The sequence below is a fragment of the Aethalodelphis obliquidens genome, unplaced genomic scaffold (assembly GCF_003676395.1).
Source record: "Aethalodelphis obliquidens isolate GAN/ISIS:26980383/991018 unplaced genomic scaffold, ASM367639v1 scaffold41, whole genome shotgun sequence".
Classification (NCBI taxonomy): domain Eukaryota; kingdom Metazoa; phylum Chordata; class Mammalia; order Artiodactyla; family Delphinidae; genus Aethalodelphis; species Aethalodelphis obliquidens.
The window spans coordinates 2,892,537-2,913,897 of NW_020837985.1; the positions used below are offsets into that span (position 1 = coordinate 2,892,537).

Here is a 21,361-nt window from a genome sequence, read left to right on the forward strand (position 1 = left end):
TAACACTGGTTTTTCTATTACTATTATTAAATTTAAAAATTTTTGGCTGTGCCAGGCGTCTTGTGGGATTTCAGTTGCCCGATCAGGGACTGAACCCGGGCAATGGCAATAAAATCCCCGAATTGCAACCACTAGACCACCAGGGAACTTCCTCCACTGGTTTAATTCTTCATGCAACTGTTCCATGTAAAGCTTGTTCATGGACCAATTGTCCATGGGCCTAATACGTTGTTTTCCAAAGTACTGCTCATGACTATTTTGGGCAGAGATTTGATTAGTGGGTCATAGGCAGAACTTTTTAAATGGCATGGAATAAATATTAACTATCAGTAAGTCACAAAACAAAGATAGAATGTATAGTATGATTCCATTTTTGTTGTAAAAAACACATCGAATATGTTTGCATATTTTTATGATTCTGTATAAATTTTAAAATATGGGAAGGATATAAACTTTAGACACCGGTTACCTCAGGAGAGTGGAAATGAAGGAGAGCATACAAAAAAAAAATTGTTCCAATTAAGCCCACCTTCTTTAAGAAGTCTTTTCTAGCTTATCTGGTTGAGATTCCTTTATAAATTTTCTTACAAACTTAGTACTAAAATAACACATCTTGTTTTACCCACTCATTCATACTTCCATTGAACAGTCACTGTACTAAGCCCCTGGGAAACAAAGATAAATACCACCAAGTACCTGCCTTAAAAGAGTGTGGTCTAGTGGGAAAGGCACATACATATTTTAATTATAAAATAACGGGGTGAAGTAAAGGGTAGAGTTATGTAGTCTTAAAGAACAGGTAAAAATCAAACAGGCAAGAGGAGATTAGAGGCAGAGGGGACATTACAACCCCAAACTGCCACTCTAAAACCTTATCATAGGCAAGAAACAGCACCTCCAAGTGTTTATAGAGCATAAAAAGGATGAGGCTGGAAAAGCGGGCAGGACCACACCACAGAAAGCTCTGTATGCTATGTTAAGGCACTTCAACTGTCCTGAGGACAGTGACTGAAAGATTTGAAGCACAAGAAAATGTAGCTGACTTGGTTTTTATAAAGACCACTCTGGAGGCTACACAGAGCATGGATTTAAGGAGACAAAACCTGAGGCAGGGATTTAGTTTTTTTATTACAATACAAACACAAACCTTTAAAAGAAAAAAATAATTGTCTTTTGTGAGGTGTTTCATGGCTCTTACCCCATCTCCCCCATCAATTATATCACAGATTGCAATAAACAGGCTGAGAGACACCACACCTGGATAGTGTCTAAACCTCTGATGACCTTCCCATCCCCCAACCCCACCCCAGGCTCTCCCACAGCATTTTTAAAAACCTCTTTTGTGGCACTTTAACAATGTGCTACTTAAACATTCTCCCCTGCATTTGCTTTGACTGTACATACCTCTCCAGTCTGAAAACTAACTGCACCACTAGATTCTTTATAATTCCACATACTTAGTACAATGTCTCTGTAAAAAATACTGCCTAAAGTAACTGTTCTAAGTTTATAATCCTAAGCTCTCTCCTGAGTGCCAGGCATTTCCAATTGCCCAGTAAATGTCTCCACCTGGATGTCCTGTAAGAATCTCAAATTTAACCTAATCCAAATGGATCTCGTTACATCTCCCACCCACTGCCAAACTACCCATGCTTCCATTTCATGTTTAGGTAGGTATTTATCCCAACACCGAGTCATCTCTGACTGTTCACTCTTCCTTACCTGCTATAAACACTCAGCTGCTAAATGCTGCATATGTACCTATCTTCCATTTCTCTCTCCCTTTTCCAGTGCCCTTGTTCAAGCTCTGAAATGCTTCCCTGTCTGTCCCTATGACCCACCAAACCTACACAACAGCTGTCTACCTTACTAAAGCAGAGACGTGATCACTGTCGTTTTCCACCTTCAGGTAGCTGGAAACTTCACAAAGACAAGGATCATGCCCAGCTTCACCCACTGCTGTATGCCATAGCTCAAGGCTCCCAATATGTAACTGGCATTCAATGATTTACTTAATGAATGCTCCTTGTCAAAAGCCTTCAGTGAAGCTCTACTCTATACACAGAAAATTAAACTCAGCAACACATTCGAGTTCCAAGTCACCCTTCCAATCCTAGCTCTTACAACCTCCCCCAGGCTTTCCTAAGTCTGGTACTAAATATGCTTATTCCTTTAGTTTCTGTCTAATTTCCCATCTCTTGTTCTACCGATGCCAAATAGATTACTATACTTGGCAAGTATAAAACTTGTTTCTCTTCCCACTGTGTGTGTCCTCCAGTTCCCCCACCAGATGGTGATGCCAGCAGAGCAGGGGCCGTGTCTGTGTTCCTAGGCCAGTGCCTGGCCCACCAGAGGCGCCCAGTTACTGTGATATGAATTACTGAGTCAACGAGTCCCTCGAAGCCATCTTCCTCTCCGCCAAAGAAACGGGAAACCGCGGGGAGGTGCACGTGGGATGGAGGAGAACATAGTGACAGGCCTTTCGTTTGCTTTTTAGTAGTTTTATTTCCTTTTTTTTTTATTGAACACAACACATATGTTGGAAAAAGCATAAACCGTAACTGCGCAGCTCGTGAATTTTCACAAAGCAGCACACCCGTGAAGCCAGCACCCATACTGAGATCCAGAACATTACCGACACCCAGAGGCCTCCCCTCACCCTCCTCCACAGAGTGCACTTTCAACCCTCAAAAAGCCGGACAGCGGGCTTCCCTGGTGGCGCAGTGGTTGAGAGTCCGCCTGCCTTTGCAGGGGACAAGGGTTCGTGCCCCGGTCCGGGAAGATCCCACATGCCGCGGAGCGGCTGGGCCCGTGAGCCATGGCCGCTGAGTCTCCACGTCCGGAGCCTGTGCTCCGCAACGGGAGAGGCCACAACAGTGAGAGCCCCGCGTACCGCAAAAAAAAAAAAGCCGGAGAGCTCACGTCCTGGGCCCTGGGGCCGCGGTGCGCGAGGCCCGGGAACCGAAAGAAAGGCCCCAAACCCGGGAAAAGTCTTACCTACGAATTTGAAGCGACTCATGACTGCGGCCCCAGCTCCTCCCTGGCGGAAGCGGAAGCGGCCGTCCGTCGCCCCGCCCGCCGGAGGCCCCGCCCCCTCGCCGCCGGCGTCCGGCTTCCCGGCATACCCCGCGGCCGCTGAAGGTGAAGTGGTAGTCATGGCGCTGTCGGTGCCGGCTGCCTACCTGACCCACCAGCAGAAGGTGCTGCGGCTTTATAAGCGGGCGCTGCGCCACCTGGAGTCGTGGTGCATCCACAGGTGGGCGAGGGGGACCCAGGGCGCGGGGAGGTGACCCCGGGGACCGCCACAGAGGCTGAGAGGCTCTGGGGACCGAGCGGCTCAAGGACTTCTGGGACGGGGTGGGAAGGCGGCCCCTTGCCCCGTGGAGCCCTCCCCTAGACCCGGGTTCGAATGCAGGTTTCGTCGCCCACATCTGGGACACTTTGAACACTTGTTTATCTGGCCCGGGCCTCAGTTTTCTAATCAGGAAAACGGACGCGGGACCCAGCGCAGAGGGTTGCGTGACGATTAAGAGAAAGGAAGTGCCAAACATGGAAATGGTCATGCCTCCAGCGCTCACTAAATAATAGCTTCCTTCGTGACTTTCTCGTTCCTGGTACTGGCAGTAATCATAAATGCGTTATTTTCTTTAGTTCTCACAACTCTGGGTGTTAGGGATTATTTAGCCTTATTTTATAGATGAGAAAATAAGAGGCTAAAATAAGAGGCAAGAGACTGACTTGCTCAAGGCCCAGCAGCTGGTAAGTGGCCGAGCCAGGATTACAACTCAGGTGTCTTAACTCCAAAACATCATCATCACCCCTCCCATCAGCTTTTCTCTTTTTAGCTTCATTCAGTCCTTTTCATTAGCTTCACATCCCACCGAATTCTTTACCTCCCACATAATTCTCTACTTCTTTCCTCCCTCTGTCCATCTGGGACTAGTCTTAGAACACAGTCTTAAAACATACAGGTTTTCGTGATCTAGATGCAATGCATGGTGGGGTGACAACCCAAGATGTATGAATGCCAGGCCTCCGTGCCCTTAGCAGAATCCTAAAACCTAGTGTCAGGAGAAGGGCTTCTGAGAAAAACCTCTAAACAATGGGAAACTGAGTGCATCTGGAAGAGTTGTGGAGAGGATCCTGGAAGCCCAGATTGTATATTTGGGATTATTGTAAAGTCATTGATCTACTTCTCTTTACTAGGCAGGAAGATGGCCAGGTTCAAGGCTGTAGGGTTAGTTACTTCCCTAATTCTTTTATTCATCTGAAAATTTGCAATTCAGGTTCTGTGGTGGTTGACAAAAGTTAATAAGGCTTCTTTCTCAGCTGTAGCAATTTATGGATTAATGAGGAAGATGGACATATAAACAAACAGATAACATACAGAATTATCTTTCATAAAGATGAAGGAAGTCAAGCCATCAGGCATTCAGGTATTGTTGAACTACATCTGAGAATATTAATATTGGAGGAAAGGATAAAAGTAGTTACTGTGATAACACTGACTCGTCATTTCTTTAAATCTCACTGACATCTTTTCTCAGTACTTGCCTGATTTTTTTCCTTCCATTTGCCCTCATAGTGCTATTTGTTCTGTGTGGGTCCATCCTAGGCCCTTGGTCATTGCTGTGTATACTTTGGGCAGCCTCATCTAACGCTGGGACTTGAGTTACCACCTATGCTCACTTGTCTGTAGAGCTGTATTTCCAGCTGTTTGCTAGATTACCTACAGTTCTCTAAAACTGAACGTATTTTTCTTTTCACTACCTCATTTTGATTCTCTTCCCAAATTCCCTGCCTCAGCCAATGGCATTACTAGTAATACAGTCACTCAGCTTTAAGTCTTAGCATTATTTTCAAGTACTCCCTACTTACCCCTCTGCCAACAACATACATACTTGTATGCCGTTGGACACTGATTTTTGTAAATTCTCTCCCCAGTGTAATAATGTTCGTAGCTTACGTTGGGCACCAAGGATGTACCAAGCACTGTCTGAAGCGTGCTGATATGTTTTAGCTTATCCAATCTTTAGGACAACCCTAAGATATAGATACTGTTATTAACTCTTTTATGGAGGAGGAACCCATGGCCTAAAGACTTTAAATAATTTACCCTAGGTTACACAGCTAGGAACTGCAGAGCTGAAACAGTCTTAAGCTATCTGACTCCATAGCCTACTCTTGTAACTTTGTAGTCTAAATGTTTTTCTCTTGTCACCATCCATCACTGTTGCCTGCTTCAAGCCCTTGTCATCTGTGGCCTGGATTATCAAAGCCCCATTACTACTGAGCCATAAAAAAGAATGAAATAATGCCACTTGCAGCAACATGGATGGACCTAGAGATTATATATTAAGTGAAGTAAGTCAAACGGAAAGATAAATATCACTTATATGTGGAATCTAAAATAAGGTACAAATGAACTTAATTACAAAACAGAAACAGACTCACAGACAAAGAAAAATTTATGGTTACCAAAGGGGAAATTGGGGGGAGGGATTAATTAGGAGTTTGGGATTAGCAGATACAGACTACTGTATATAAACTAAACAACAGGGTCCTGTATAGCACAGGGAACAATTATTTAATATCTTATGATAAACTATAATGAAAAAGTATATATATCTATGTATAACGGAATCACTTTGCTGTACACCAGAAACTAACACAACATTGTAAATCAACTACAATAAAAAATAAAAAAAAATTTTAAAGCCCCGTAAATGATCTTTGCCCATGGTTTCTTCTAGAACCTGACCGAAACTTGCCTAAGGTCAGGCAGCTAGTGTCAGTCAGAATTGAAACCCAGGTCTGTCTGATTTGAGCAACACTCTTTGCACCATGTATCAGTAATACGTGCCTTCTACATCTTTGTGTCTCCAGAGTTTAGCACAGTGCCTAGCACAAGGTAGGAGGAAATGCAGTAAGTTGTCATTGAATGAATGTTGAATGAGCCTACAGAGGCGATAGAGGAGACAAGGGAAAGGGGTTAGGTTGTATTTATCAGTAATACAGTAGCTTTTTGTTGCTGGTGTTTGGGGTCTGTCAGGGAAGCCGTCGTAATGATGTGGCTGCTCCATTGACAGGGTCCAGGGAGGGGCTGGGAAGTCACGCTACTCACCTGAAAGGTGTTAGTGGAAGTACTGCCTCTTGTCAGACAGTAATACTGCCTAATTGAGTAGATACCATTTCTAATCTCCAAAATCATTTTGGTTTAAGGGACAAGTACCGGTACTTTGCTTGTTTGATGAGAGCTCGGTTTGATGAACATAAGGATGAAAAGGACATGGTGAAGGCCACCCAGCTGCTGAGGGAGGCAGAGGAAGAGTTCTGGCACTGTCAGCATCCTCAGCCATACATCTTCCCTGAGTCTCCTGGGGGTACCTCCTATGAGAGGTACGAGTGTTACAAGGTAGGTGAGGACCACAGGTGTCTCAAATCCCGAACCTCAGCCTTGGAAACCACTTGCCCTTTTAGGGGCAGCTAGGACATTTCTTTCCTGACAGTTAGTGTCAGTTTTCTCTCTCCCAGATGCCATCACGACTTTTCTTTCCCAATTCAGTGCCAAGGTCTTGCAGTAAACTTTCCGGCAAAGCAAAGTGCTAAAGGAATTGGTAAATAACTCATTTTTGGACCTTAAAGTTAACCAATTTCAATTGGTGCTTAGTATTCTAAATGATATTTCCAAATAACATACAGCCACGTTGGATCTTTAGAGAACTCAGGTAGGGGAGGAATGATGCCAGTTCTCTTTGGACTGACCTTGCTGTTTTTCATCCCTAGGCTGTTTCACTCTAAGGCATTCTCCTTTGTCTCGGTCCTCTGCTGTTTTGCTTAGTGTCAGAAACAGTCTGATACTTGGAATGGTTATAAAAATGCACCTTGATTTTTGTCTTCTGTCTCTTGAGCAGGCCCTACCCTTGACATGTAAATGTGTCCTGTGGAATGACGCCGTGATTTCCTCTCCTGACAGGTTCCCGAGTGGTGCTTAGATAACTGGCATCCTTCCGAGAAGGCAATGTATCCTGATTACTTTGCCAAGAGAGAGCAGTGGAAGAAACTGCGGAGAGAAAGCTGGGAGCGAGAGGTGAGTCTTGCCTGTGTTTTACCATGTAGTTTGGCCCACATGGTCAACACCTGGAAGGAGCTGAGGTTTGGTTCCCCACGTGCAGAGGTCCAGATTCCAGCTCCGACAGTTACTCTGGCCCCTTGCCTCTCAGATGTACTTTCTCTTTCAAGTGTGTTAAATGTAACATTTACAGCCATCTTAGAAATAGGTTAAAATGTGTTCCCTGGTCTTCTGGCTTTTCTGTTCTCTGATTTTGCTTCTTCCCTCCTTCCCCTCCATAGTCCTCTGCCTGACCTTGCTCTGCCCTACAGTCCCTTAACCTTCTCCACCAGCACCTTGGGTATTTTTCCACTCATGATGTCTGATTTATATTTTAAAAAAGTCAGTCTTGCTGTAGTGTGAAAAATATATTGGAGAGGGCAAGTGGAGAATTGGCGAGACCAGTTTGGGGTTATTGCAGTAGATTAGTCCAAGGATTATGGCAACTAGCACTAGGGTGGATGCAGTGGATATGGAAGGAAGTAAATTCAGGATATTGTCTGCAGGGATGTGAAGAGGGATTGGATGGGGGGTGGGGGTGGTGGGTAGTGAAGGACAGGGAAGAATCAAGAATGATTTCCAGGTTTTAAACTTCAACATCTGGAGGATGGTTGTGGTGTTTATTGAGATAAGGAAGAGGGGAAAAAACAGATATCAAAGGGACAATCAAGTGTTCAGTTTTAAATGTTAAATTTACGAATGTTAAATTTGAGAATCCTGTGAGACATCAGGTGCAGGTGTCAGAGGGTAACTTTGGATGTACGAATCTGGAACTCAACTCAAAGGAGAGATTTGAGCTCAAAATAGAAATGTGGGAGTTATCAGTTGTTTTAAAAGCCACAGAATGAGGGTCTCTTCTGGGTGCCCTCTCCCCCATAAAGGAAGTGGAGGGAAAGCCACAGAAATGTTTGAGATCCTTAGATCCAAGAGAAAGTGTTTCAGGAATGGCCGGGGGATTTCCCTGTCAGCCCAGTGGTTAAGACTCTGCACTTCCACTGCATGGGACATGGGTTCGATCCCTGGTGGGGGAACTAAGATCCCACATGCTGTGCCACATGGCCAAAAAAAAATAAACAAGAATGGCTGGGGCCAAGTCATCTTTGATTTGATGGAATAGAGTGAGTACTAGAAATAACATCCAAAGGTTTTGGCTACAGGAAGGGCATTAGTGGCCTTGATTAGAGCCATTTCTGTCACACGAAGACTGATCAGAAGGTGAGGAAGAGTAAACAGGAGGGAGTGATGACTCTTGAGAAGATTTCCTGAGGAGAACGAAGAAATGGGGCAGTAACTGGAGGCTGGGGGATTACTTTCTTTTAAGATAAATGATGCGTATATGCTGATTAGATCTGGGGTGAGGGAGAAATTGGTAGTGCTGAAGAGAGGAAAGTTTTTGAGAAGAGGGGTGGGATCCCAAGCATGTGTGGGGGCCTTTGGAAGGAGAAGGGATTCTTCCTCCATTCTAATTGGACAAAAGATGTGTATAAATACATTTGGGTTAGAAGTTTTGATGATGGGGAAATGACAGACTTCAATGTGATGGCTTCTCTTTTTTAAGTGAAGTCAGGAAAAGCCAGGAAGTGGGCAAAGCATGTTTGGAGAATGTGGAAAAGGTGTGATAATTGTGGGCAGAGGATGAGCTTGCTGGAGAATAGTAGTAAGATTGCCATGTGGTGGTGAAGGCCCATGTGAAGTTGGGAATAATTAACATGTTGTGACACCAGTTTGTTCCAGTATTTTTTTTTCTTTTTAGCAATACTGAGCTGTATGGTTGCAGGTTTGAAGGTAGACGGTGTGGTTGTCCACTGTCAAGAGTGACGAGGAACTTATTTGAGAGGCAGTGATTGTTGTGATGGAATCTAGCTGGATAAAGGAGGGAAGTAGACAGAGAGGCTGCTGCAGAAAGAAGGGCAAGTTGGGTGTGAGGACCTGTGAACTGGCAGCATCTGTGAGTTTCAAGAACTATTTTCAAGGGGGCATTTAAGCAAATGAGCTGGAAGGGGACACTGGTTGGATAGTGGGTTACTTAAATTCATGATTTTGTGACCAAGGAGGGCAGTGTTTTCTAAGAAGTATGTCAGCATTTGGGAACTCAAGGCATATTGATTCATGGAGAGCAGCAGATTCATCCTGCAGGTGGTCACTGTGATAACCACTTCTCCCCAAAACATTCCTCCTTTACCAGTTCCGTCTCTTTGACATTATTAAACAGCACATGTGCTTGAGGCTCAGATTAGCCACAATCCAGAGTTGGTTTTTTTGGAGGAAGCTTCAAAAAATCATGGATCTGGAAAGTGGGTGTCTTAGGTCTCCTACTCTATTAGGACAGTGATGGTCTCGGAGATCGCTGGAAAAGGGGTAGCTGGGCAGTGGGGGCAGAACTGAGCACACTTGTACCTATGATTTCATGTTATTTCTTGTCCTCATTGCTATTTGGGGGGCTTTTAAATTAACATCCCTAATGTATTCAAATTGAAGCTTCTTAATAGTGCTTTTGGAGACCTCTTAGCTGAGACACAAAAATAAACATTTTTGGGGGGAAGAGGTGGGGGAACCATAACAAGGGGGAATTGGAATGGTAATTGTCAGGGTTTTGCTTAATGAGTAAGAGGTGGGGTAGGAGGGTTTGTTCTCAGCATTGCTGTTTTAAGAATGGGAAAACATTTAAGAAGAACAGCTTTTGTGTCCGAGTTAAAATGTGGGCATAAAGATAATGCAGTTATAGAGTCCCTCCCATCAAGCCTCTTAAGATAGCCTCATCCACCGGAGGGCAGAGAGTAGAAGCAAGAAGAACTACAATCCTGCAGCCTGTGGAACAAAAACCACATTTACAGAAAGATGACAAGATGAAAAGGCAGAGGGCTGTGTACCAGATGAAGGAACAAGATAAAACCCCAGAAAAACAACTAAATGAAGTGGAGATAGGCAACCTTCCAGAAAAAGAATTCAGAATAATGATAGTGAAGATGATCCAGGACCTTGGAAAAACAATGGAGGCAAAGATCGAGAAGATGCAAGAAGTGTTTAACAATGACCTAGAAGAATTACAGAACAAACAAATAGAGATGAACAATACAATAACTGAAATGAAAACTACACTAGAAGGAATCAATAGCAGAATAATGGAGGCAGAAGAACGGATAAGGGACCTGGAAGACAAAATGGTGGGATTCAGTGCTGTGGAACAGAAGAAAGAAAGAAAGAATGAAAAGAAATGAAGACAGCCTAAGAGACCTCTGGGACAACATTAAATGCAACAACATTCGCATTATAGGGGTCCCAGAAGGAGAAGAGAGAGAGAAGGGACCAGAGAAAATATTTGAAGAGATTATAGTCGAAAACTTCCATACATGGAAAAGGAAATAGCCACCCAAGTCCAGGAAGTACAGCAAGTCCCATACAGGATAAACCCAAGGAGAAACACGCCAAGACACATAGTAATCAAATTGGCAAAAATTAAAGACAAAGAAAAATTATTGAAAGCAGCAAGGGAAAAACGAAAAATAACATACAAGGGAACTCCCATAAGGTTAACAGCTGATTTCTCAGCAGAAACTCTACAAGCCAGAAGGGAGTGGCATGATATACTTAAAGTGATGAAAGGGAAGCACCTACAACCAAGATTACTCTGCCCGGCAAGGCTCTCATTCAGATTCGAAGGAGAAATCAAAAGCTTTACAGACAAGCAAAAGCTAAGAGAATTCAGCACCACCAAACCAGCTCTACAACAAATGCTAAAGGAACTTCTGTTAAGTGGGAAACACAAGAGAAGAAAAGGATCTACAAAAACAAACCCCAAACAATTAAGAAAATGGTCATAGGAACATACATATTGATAATTACCTTAAATGTGAATGGATTAAATGCTCCAACCAAAAGACACAGGCTTGCTGAATGGATACAAAAACAAGACCCACATATATGCTGTCTACAAGAGATCCACTTCAGACCTAGGGACACATACAGACTGAAAGTGAAGGGATGGGAAAAGATATTCCATGCAAATGGAAATCAAAAGCTGGAGTAGCAATACTCATATCAGATAAAATAGACTTTAAAATAAAGAATGTTACAAGAGACAAGGACACTACATTAAAAAAAAAAAGATAATGCAGGTATATACAAACAACACTTTTCAGTAGTGAGGATCAGGGTGTGTCATGTGACACAGTAGAAACAATGCCGACACTTCCCTGTAGCAGAGAGATTGGACAGTCAGTTCAACTCCTTTTCTAATTGTTCCTTCCTTACCCCCCCTTCTAGGTTAAGCAGCTGCAGGAGGAAACCCCGCTTGGTGGTCCCAGAACTGAAGCTTTGCCCCCAGCCCGAAAGGAAGGTGATTTGCCCCCACTGTGGTGGCATGTTGTGACCAGGCCCCGGGAGCAGCCCATGTAGAGAAAGAGAGGAAGATGCCTCACCAGTCACGCTCGCAAGTGAAATAAGTTACAGGACATACACTTGCCCTAATAAAATAACTCCATATGGTTATGACTGACGTGTTCTTCTGAAGAGTAACATGATGCCAGGTGACTGGGCCAGTGTCGTTTTCTTAGCAGTTGTGCATATAAAGAAAAGTACCTGAAACGTAGTCAGATGTATTCTGTTCTTCCCCATTAAGTCATATTGGTAACACATGCAATCGAGGGAAAACTGCAGCAGAACCAGATACAAGGTTTACTCTGAAGATTTAGTTGAACAAACTTGAGTTGAAGGCTTAAACTAGCTATGGTGACTGGAGGGCATAAGAAGCCAAGAAAAGGCACGCCAGTACTGAGGACATAAGATACCTTTTCTGTTTTCTAGATTCCACTAATGGAATTTTAGCTCTGATTAAAGGACTACTCTAAGAAGCACGCATTCAGCAAATAAGCATGGAGTTCACGGGGTTCTCAGGAGTGGAGTTTGATGGCATCCAATGTAGATGACACTTTGGTGACACTTATTTTGGAGGCAGTTTTCCAGCTTTGCTCCCTCTACCGTAGCTTGGATTGTCTGCAGACACAAAGGTAAGGGTAGCAGAACTCTAAATGTTTGAAGTTTCTTTTTTTAAGGGTAAAGCCATTTTTAAAGCTCAACCAAGCCCAGCTAGTTTTAGTTCTTGGTAACTCACTGTTTAGGCAACTAGTGTTCTTAAAATGCACAAAAATGATGTTGTCATCTTTCTAACTAAGCTCAATCTGAGTCTCAGTCCATTTTCTAACACTTCACTAAGACCTCCACCTGAATTTTAATAAGACTTGAAATGCAGGGCTTTTTTTTTTCTAGTGGTTCTTTATTTATAATGTAGGCTGAAGCAACTGATACAAGGTAAAAGGGAGACACGTTACACAATTGTTATTTATACAAGTTTAGAACAAAAAACTGCACAGGGAGAGGTCAACTCTCAGTACAAACTAGCAACTAAACCACAATAATTTACCTTTAGAAATGATTTCTTTATTTTTAGCTGTGACACTGCTTTTACAATATGCAAAAACACAAACAGAACTACCCAAGGCGTTTTGTCACATTCTTTCTACATTGAATTTGGCAACATTTTATATTAAATTTATTCAGATTATACTAACGTTTAAAAACTAAACAAGTGAAAAGCTGTACCAAGGTACAGTTACATCCATTTATTTGAAAGGTTTAAAATACCACTTTTATCTATCGTAATTACCTTGCAGTGATTTCTGCTTTTGCAAAAACCATCTCAAGCATCATATGCACAATGCATCAGCTACTTTTAGTCATCAAGATTGGTGGGCTAAACCACAGGCACTACTGTTGCTTATATTCTGTAAGTGGAGCTTGTTTTTCAAAGAAAAAAAGCTTAAACAATTTCTAATAATCATGCCTTTGCTTGAAAGCCGTAACATAAAATGTTTTTGAGCAATCACAGCAGTGTTAAATGTTAATATAGAGAACACTGACTATACAGGTACGTTTCTTTCACATCCAGTGCAGTTATGTATTAAAGCAGAAGATTATGTAATTGAAGATTGGAGCCAACAGAGATCTGCAGGACCCACCCGGCTCCTATTCCTTGAGAGGTTCGGTCCCAAACGAGTACTTTCAACTGACCCGAAGGGGCTGGCTTTTTTAAACACCATTGCATTCCTCAAACGTGGTCCCTTTAAATCTACACATCTCTGCTGGCTTTAGGGGATGGGCATTGTAACAAATTTAACTTTCACTTAGAAAAGACAGAAATCCATTCCAAAAAACACTGCCTAGAATACAAAAAAAAAAGGGACAGTACGGTGGTCAGATTCCCAGTGACAGAAATAAATCCTCCTCTCTCCGATGTTTAGTGTGAAGCCAATTAACTGCCATTATTTAAAAGAAGATAAGAAAAACAAGCCTCCAGACTGGTAAACACATTGGCAAGTTGCCAGACTCCAAGCTGGTTACCCTTGTTAAATCCGCTCCAGTTTTTCCAAAATATTTGGGCTTTTCAACGCGCCCAGCCTGCTAGGCACAGTTAAGTAAAAGGCATTTGCTATATCTAAGAATTCCCTGCTATCAATCATTTTTAAATGTTTTCACATTTTTAAAACTGCCTTACCCTTCTGGATGTGTTTGGATTCAGTGAAAGTGGGTATAACTAACAGACAGGTAACTGAAGTGGGGGGTTCTATGTCTACCCGGTGGCGGCAGCATGCACGGGACTGGAGGTGGGTGCTGTGTGCAGTCAGGAGCGATCGTGGGAGAAAGGAAGTCCTTAAACACCCTGCAGAAACAAACACTGCAACCCAGTGTGGCTTATTCGGATGCATTTACCATGAAGCTACTAGAAATTCAACCTACGAGGCTACTGTTAAATGTAACAGGATCGGCTGTGTTGACAGTGTGCCCCTCCCGCGACCCTCCCCCCAGTCCCAACACAGCCTCTACCATTTCCAGAGTTCCCTCACTCCTAATGTTGCGCATCAGCTGACTCCCGCTTTCCTCATTCCGAATGTAGTATACTTGAATAAGGATTTTTACCCCTTACCCATTTTGTTTGTACATTACACTAACTTGAATTTGTGTCTAAGCCAGACTACTACAATGCATCTACAAAAGCTTGCAGGAAAGAAAAGAAAAGAAAAAAAGCTAAGTATAGTTATCCTTTTTTCTGACATTACTAGTTCGTGGTTCCCCTGCCCGACCTCCCCCCCTTATTATGCATTTAAAATTTTACAAAGACTTGTAAAAAATGGAATTTGGCACCTTCAGAAAAATCAAAAGGGAAACTTAAGATTAAAATGTGCAGAAAGAAAACTCAATATTTACAAATTAAAAGATCAAGGTTATGTCAGTTACATATGTTGCTTTTAATTCTTATCTAAAGGTGTCGAGTACTTTCAAAAGAGCTGTGTTCTGAGTTGCCTACAAAATCTTTTGTTTGATTACAGATTGGAATGGATCAAGACAAACTAGGTCTATTAATTAGACAGTTCGTTCCCCACTGGCAGCATTTCTTGTGAGCCTAAGAGAGCCTAAGTGAAGCGCGGGGCTGAGCGGTCGTTTGTCGTGGTCTTCTTCAGTTTCACGCCCCTGCGGATGGCGTTCAGCATGTCTTCTCCTTGCGGGGCATCCCTTGGGCTCAGGTCTGCAGGGTCACTCTCTGGAATCTGGCCTGGGGAGGCAGTGGCACTTGGGGGATCCCTTTCCTGGTCTTCGGCCTCGCTTTCTGGAATTGCTTGTCTGTGCTCCTCGGGGATGCTCGGCTTCGGGCCTGGAAGAGGAGGGTTGACGGAGGCTTGGCCGCTCCACATTGAGGAGGGCATGCTGGTGCCACCCTGGGGGCCCTCACCCACGGACGGCGACTCGGGGCTGTGCTCACCCCGCTCCTCGGGCCCATCTGGAGGGGCTGACAACACCCCAGGGAGGTCTGGGACGGTAGGGGTCTTGACAGGGATCACAGGTGTTTTGATGGGGATGGGACCAGCTCCTATGGTCCCCCGGCGGACAGAAGGCTTGGTAGAAGGGGTCCGTCGGATGGTTGCAACCCCTGGGGTGACCATAGCAGGTCCGAGGGTGGTGGGGAGGCCAGCAGTTGAGGCTGGGCGCTTCGCTTGGAACATCCGTCGGTAGGACTGGCTGATGTCGCTGTTTCTCGGAATGGTGGAGGATTTGTCGAACTCCTGCTGATCTGCCTCCTGGTCACCACTTACAGAGAAATAATCGTAATCTGAAACTGATCATAGGATCCGATTAGAAATCGCCGAGGCAGTGGCTGTGCTCTTTGATTCTTTTGTGTTGGGCGGACAAAGGGCCCCAGAGGCCAGGTACTTCACCCGCAATCTCATCCCAAGCCTTCCGGGGTTTCCGGGCCAGGCTTAGCAGCCCTCACCATCTAAGAACTCCCTGACAGGGACCGTCGTTTCGTTCACCAAGGGAACGCTCAGCACCAAGAGCAGCGCTGGACACAGCAGGCCCGCACTCAAACACCGCTGAGCGGTGAAGAGTGCAAAACCGCCAGGCCGCAGCGAGGCTACCTCGGAGACCTCTGGGAGGAATAAAGGGGGTGGCAAGAGGAATAACCTCTACAAGCCCTCCAGCCCGGAATTTGACTTGAGACAAGCCCCACACGGACCATCACAGACCTCACTACCTCCCTCATGATCAACTCGTTAGGCGAGGGCTAGAAAAGCAATGGAGCTACTGGTAACGAGTCTCCGAAAACAAGGCAGAGACAGGTTCCATCGGTGAGGGGTGCTCACTTTCTCTCCAAAAATGGGGTCACGTGGGAGGGGGAAGCATACAGACTGAACATCATAGAGCTCGTTTCTGAAGAGCAGCGCTCTGACGTTCGGGTAAGTTCTGTGTGGTGGGGTGAAGCTGTGTGCTGTATGAGGGGGTGGTCAGCAGCATCCCTGGCCATCTACCAGATGCCAGCAGCACGCCCTCCAGTTGTGACCATTAAAAATGTCTCTAGCCATTGCCAAATGTCCCCTGGGCAGCAAAGTGGCCCTCCACCGAGACCCACTGTCCTAGAGACTTGGACTGAAGGACTGCTGACAGGCTTGGTCAGCTCTCATAGATCTTTCCTAGCGGCTGGCCTGCCATCTTGCTGGCGTGTGTGTGTGTGTGTGTGCTGGGGAGGGCGGTGAGGGAGGCAAGTTCATAGAGAATTTGGCTGGAGTTTGGGCTTCAGACTCTGACAGACCTTCGACTCAAACTCCAGCTCTGCTGCTTATTGTGTGAACTTGGGCCTCAGTCTCCATGTATGTAAAATGGGGATAAACAGACTTGTGACATAAACGATTGTGAAGAACTAATGGGAAAATAAAGGAAGTGCTTGGTACAAAGTGCCAAATACAAATGATGTTATCATTAACAGCATCTGTCTGCCTTCAAATTGGGACATCCCTGTAACCCTGATGGTGAGAAACCAAGTTGTGAAATCTGGCCACTTTGCTGCATGGCAGTGACCCGACAACTACAGACGAGCCCTCCAGAGCATTCCAAGATGCTCTACTGTGGCTGGACGGACTCTCGCACGTCTGCCTCCTCCCAGCGGGGAGGGCCCCCTTCCTCACCTGGCACTGCTCAGGAAGCCCGGCTGGAAAGCTCAGGCTCTCCTACCTTGGGAGGGGATGGTGTCCTCAGAGCAGCAGGGGGTGGTGGTCTGGGTGCTGTAGCCGCTGGAGCACTGAAGCGAGTCCCGGCTGCTCCTCTGGGTGTCAAGCTGGAGGCCCCGAGACAGGGCCAGGGCCAGTTCCTCACAAGCCTCCATCTCCTCTCCAGGCTGCAGGTGGGAGGAGAGAGACAGATGAGCCACCGGGGCCGCGAGTTCCCTGTCTGATACCCCCAGAGCCTTTCTGCACTCCTCGTCCAGTGGGGGCCTCAACAGGACTCCTATTCTGCTCCCGTGACCACCACTGTCTGTGGGCCCAGGGGGCCGCCAACTTGCTTGGACCCTACCCAGGCTCTAGAAAGTTCTAGAGTCTAATTCCCATACAAGACCTTCCCTGGGGGTCTTCTAAACGCTGTAACAGGGAGTAGGGGAAAGGGGCTCAGATTCCTCCAGTTGCTGGCCAGCACGTGGCCCCCGCCAGGTCTCGAGGGGCCCAGCCAGCTGTAGAGAACAAGAGCGTCACCCTGGCGGCGGCCGACACGGTCATGCTCCGCGGCCTCTGAGCCTCCTCGGCAGCGGTGGGTGTGCCTCCCGCTGCGACGGGGCCTCCACCGCTGGGATCTGGCTCTCGCTTGTCTTTGCGGCGCTGAAGGGTGTTCACCAGAGGCTGATCATAAGGTCCTGGCTTGGCCCAGTCCTAAGTGGAACAAGTGTGGTCAGGTGCCAGGGCCTCTGCCTCCACCGGGAGGCCACAGAAGCCTCCAGACAGCTGCCCGCCCACAGAAGGTAGCTGGTCCCCTCGGGGGAAGCTCAGGCTGGGACAGGCCAGCAGCCCCTCCTCTGCCCTCACCCGGCACTAGAAGAAGGGAGCAGAAAATCCTCTGGGGGTCCCTTGGGTACCTGCCCTTTCCTCACATCCGCCCAAAGACTGAAAACCCGCAACAAGGGGGCAGGTAGCCTGAGGGACACTCTTAGTTACAGCCATCAAACAACTGACCAACTGCCTATGGTGTCTGAAGGCACCGGCCAGTGGAGAGCACATCCCCAGGGACCAGGCCCTCCCTTCCCATGTCTGGGGCCTCCCGCTGGGGCCTAGCAGCTCAAATGACCTCACTCGCCTGGAGTGGCCACCAGGGGGCGCTAAAGGTACTTCAGCCACTCTCCCTGAGGCTGAACCTCACTTCTGGGAAACTGCCCCAAAGGGCGCTTCAGGATGTACTCTCTGAGGTCCTCACAGAGGAAGGGAAGGCCCCTGGGCCAGAAGAAAGATTCTGAGGGGTCCGCACCACTTGTGAGGGAGGCAGTCAAGGCCTGCTCGAGATGGCGGGCCGCCTAGGGGCCTACTATTCAAGTTAGGGACCTCCTCTCCAAATAAAGGTAGAACATCCTCCTGGCATCAATCAGACTTGCTAGGAAATAATATAAAAACTTTTCGTTTTTATATTAAAGCAAACATGTTTTAAGACTAAAAATAAAGTCTGCAGGTACTTTTAAGATAAAACATAATAAGCCAAACTGTATTTTGGGGCATGGTTCTGTTACCATGGCCCAGTAAGGGTTTAAGGGAACAGTCTGGGGAACATGGCCGAGGAGGAGAGTCCCTCCCTGGTAACAGTGACACCCTCAGGAAACCCCCAGGAGGGCAGAACTTGGACTTACAACTTGGGAGCGACTTCCCTGCAATGCCGCATCTGGGTCTACTGGGGTCTAACAGGGGTTAACTGGTGTCTCCTAAAGGGAGCTCCTCCGATCTCAGCTCCGTGTGGACACACCCGCCTCAGCGCTGCCTGCTGCTTTCCGGTTCTCCCCAGTGGGAATTTACTTAGGGAGGAGGTGTTATGGGGAAGAAGGCAGGGGGGGAGGGGAAGGGGGGGGGGGGGGGGGGGGTGAGAATCGTGGGGCAGCAGGGGGGTGAGCACAGAGGCAATGAGGGACGGGGGAGAGGGCGAGAGGAGGGCAGAGAGACACAAACCTTCCAGCTAGGGATCTGAGATGACGGGAACATGCCGGGCCCAATGGTGTAATAATGAGCGTAGTCTGGAAGGTGGACAGAGGTGGCCCGAGGGAGCAGGCGGGAGGCGGGCAGGCAATGAGGGAAAAGGCTCGCCCCTACGGGCCCCACGTGGGGCTCACTTGATAAACTATAGTGAGAAAACCCATTAGACAACTGGAAACAAACAAAAAAAGGGAGGAAAAAAGGAAAAAAAAATTAATATAAGAGGATGAGTGTGGAGATACAAGATGGCATTGACATTCAAGGGATGGGGGAGATCTGAATATCTGCAAATAAAACAAACATCAGGGCTCTGCCACTCATGGATGGTCCAGGATGCGAGAGAAAAGCGCTAGCTATGGTGCAAACAATGCCTGCATATTCGACACCAAGTATTCAGTTGGGGAAATATTTTATCTACATTTTAGAATAGTTTGGAAATGATCCGTGTCCCTAATGTGTGGTGCTCTCAATGGTTTTCGATTATGTCACTAATAATTTCACAGTGACGGTGATTCGCTCATCTCATTGTGCAAATTTTAAAATTCAAAAGCGTCAACTGAAAGCTGTTCATTCCAGGTTTCCAAAATCATCACTGTTCAGGAGATTCCAAATCAGGGTGAAGGGTGGGGTGATGGCAACTAAAAGGCAGGAAAGCACACAGCCTCTGACGCAGTGAAGTGTCACATCCAAGGGCACGGTGGAGAGGAGGCCATGGTGGGTGGGGTGCAGGGGAGGGGAAGGGGGGAAGACGGATGGCCATCCATGTCCTGGGAAGAAGCCTTCACACCTCCGAGTTCCCCATACCCCTTTCTCTCCCTCTGGACGACCGCAGGGTCATTGCTCAGGGCCAGGCACCCATTCTGGAAAGCCCTCAGTCCTGTCCCTCCCTCTGGCCCCAAGAGGGGCCACGCTTGGTGGAGATTTTGAGTTTCCAGGTTCCTGCGGCTGTGCGGGGAGCAGCTGGCAGGGGATGGGGGAGAGGCTGGGACCCCAGCCGGTCACCTTCTCTGTGGACGCCCAGGCGCCCATGGTGGAGCCTGAGCTGACTGAGGTAGGCGAGCTGCACTCGCTCACGGACTGGCAGGTTTCCGAGGCTTCAGAGGAGGCCGAGCTGGACGAGTTCTGCAGCCGGGGAGGGGCCACACACCACCGAAAAAGGACGGTCATAAAAAATAAAAAGATGGGGGGGGCAGGAGGGGAGAAGGGCACGCACAGAGAGACAGACATGCATACAGAAGAGGGAAGGATGAGAGAAGCAGAGGGTTAGGGTTACTTTTTCCCCCAAAGCTGCACCAACACAGAGGCCTCCAAGCCCTGGAAAGGAAGCATGAGACCCAGCGAGCCCCAGACCTGCCGGACTGCAAGGCCCCCAGAACCCCACCATCTGTGTGTGTGCCTGGTTCAGGGGAGTGTGGTCAAGGCACTGGACTCCCTGTGTTCTCTAGGGCCTTTCTTCCTGTGCCATAGGCCCAGGGCCCAAGGGATGCCATGACTTTTACATCTCTCAGGTGTCCAGGCGTTATTGCAAGAGGACTGACCCCCAACTTGGGTTTTTGCTCCATGTCTGCCTAGAATGGCCCTAATTCCTGGACTCACTTCCTTCATCCCATGCAACCTCTGGATGTGGGTGGCTTCCAGCTATGAAGCTGCATCTTCACAAGACATGATTTTAGGTCTCTCTGCCTGGGGAGTGATTCTGAGGTTTGAGGCAGTGAATCCCAGTGGTTAGGGCAATGTTTCCAGTGGCCGCATAGGGAGAAATGAAGCACCCTGGCGACCTCTGGGACATCACGGAAAGGAGGTCTGGCTTGCGAAAACATCTCTTCAGCCTGATTTTATTAACCATCCAGTCCCTGCCAGTCTCCCGGTGTTGGCCAGGGAAACCGCTCCCAGCTCCTAACCTTCAGCAGAGGCAGAGACTGCCTGTTAGCTCACCACTACATCGTGACATTCTGGTCCTGTCCTGGCATGTGGCAGGTGTTTAAAAGTGCTGAATGGATGAGTGACAATGACCATATCTCTTCCATGTAACTGGGTCCCCCAGGATAGTGCTTTGGGCCCACCCAGGTATCTGCTTTAAGTTTTCTTCACTGTTAACTGCAATCTCATCCCATTTGTATAAGGAAGTCTGCGTCTTCTCTACTATTTCCCTGGAAGTGTCCCTGTATTCACTGGCAAGGAAGCCAGATCCGTGTTTCTGTCCACCCCTTTCACCCGCCAAAGGAATGTTCCTACAAAAGGACAGATCCTTAGCCTCCCATCCTGCAAGAGCAAGGAACTGAAAAGGCATTCCACAATGCATGCAGCTCCGAGGAGCCCAAGCAAGGCCAGGCCCCGTGGTGGAGGTTCTGGCCACTTCCCCAGCTCGGTGTCTGGTTAGCCATCCAGGATCTGAAGTCTGAAGGTTCAGATTGAAGTCTTTTTTCTGCCACTTCCCAGTCAAGGAACCATGGACTTAATCTCTCTAAACCTCAATTTTTTTTTTCATCTTTAGAATAGGGATTAATAATATCTATCAGATGAAGATTAAATGAGATACGGTGTGTGTACACCTCTGTATATAGTGCTTAATCAACTATAAATAAAAATCAGTTATCACTGTAATTTACCAGGACTATTTATTTTGGTTCCTGTAACTCAAATGTGTTCAATTTGAAAAAAGAACCAGTAAATCACCCCAGGACTGCAGGTTCGTATTTTCTTT

The 21,361-nt window shown here is 46.7% G+C and overlaps 3 protein-coding genes and 1 long non-coding RNA gene across 13 annotated transcripts in view; 2 read left to right on the plus strand and 2 right to left on the minus strand.

The window, feature by feature from the left end:
* Positions 1 to 3,440, minus strand: part of TATDN1 (TatD DNase domain containing 1) — a 38,390-nt gene extending 34,950 nt beyond the window's left edge. For 3 of the 4 annotated variants that reach the window (XR_003438351.1, XM_027132407.1, XM_027132408.1), the window contains exon 1: positions 2,998 to 3,440. Coding sequence is in view for 3 of the 4 variants with exons in the window: in XM_027132407.1 (XP_026988208.1) it covers positions 2,998 to 3,431 (434 nt within the window). In the remaining variant the exon portion in view is untranslated. The remainder of the gene's footprint in view (positions 1 to 2,997) is intronic. The other variant, XM_027132409.1, reaches the window with a different exon arrangement.
* Positions 3,441 to 5,844: 2,404 nt separating this feature from the next.
* On the plus strand, positions 5,845 to 11,506 carry NDUFB9 (NADH:ubiquinone oxidoreductase subunit B9). The gene is made up of 4 exons (XM_027132059.1): positions 5,845 to 5,852; positions 6,223 to 6,415; positions 6,977 to 7,090; positions 11,375 to 11,506. The coding sequence occupies exons 1-4, from the start codon at positions 5,845 to 5,847 to the stop codon at positions 11,504 to 11,506; spliced, it is 447 nt and encodes a 148-aa protein (XP_026987860.1).
* Positions 11,504 to 14,172, plus strand: LOC113633823 (uncharacterized). Its single transcript, XR_003438353.1, has 2 exons — positions 11,504 to 11,637; positions 11,915 to 14,172. It is a non-coding gene; the product is annotated as an uncharacterized LOC113633823 (long non-coding RNA).
* Positions 12,363 to 21,361, minus strand: part of MTSS1 (MTSS I-BAR domain containing 1) — a 165,219-nt gene continuing 156,220 nt past the window's right edge. For 2 of the 7 annotated variants that reach the window (XM_027132393.1, XM_027132394.1), the window contains 4 exons: positions 18,634 to 18,828; positions 17,185 to 17,358; positions 16,670 to 16,832; positions 12,363 to 15,278 (listed from right to left, as the gene is read on the minus strand). In XM_027132393.1, the coding sequence (XP_026988194.1) occupies positions 14,578 to 15,278; positions 16,670 to 16,832; positions 17,185 to 17,358; positions 18,634 to 18,828 (1,233 nt within the window). In that variant the 3' untranslated portion in view covers positions 12,363 to 14,577. Of the gene's footprint in view, positions 15,279 to 16,669; positions 16,833 to 17,184; positions 17,359 to 18,633; positions 18,829 to 19,659; positions 19,780 to 21,361 lie in introns of all 7 variants that reach the window. The other 5 variants (XM_027132398.1, XM_027132397.1, XM_027132395.1 and 2 more) reach the window with 3 other exon arrangements.

Excerpts from the sequence above, each read along its gene's own strand:
- NDUFB9 (XM_027132059.1), top strand. Across the intron at positions 6,416-6,976 it reads AGAGGTACGAGTGTTACAAG|GTTCCCGAGTGGTGCTTAGA; the intron begins GTAGGTGAGGAC and ends CTCTCCTGACAG. Across the intron at positions 7,091-11,374 it reads GAGAAAGCTGGGAGCGAGAG|GTTAAGCAGCTGCAGGAGGA; the intron begins GTGAGTCTTGCC and ends CCCCCCTTCTAG.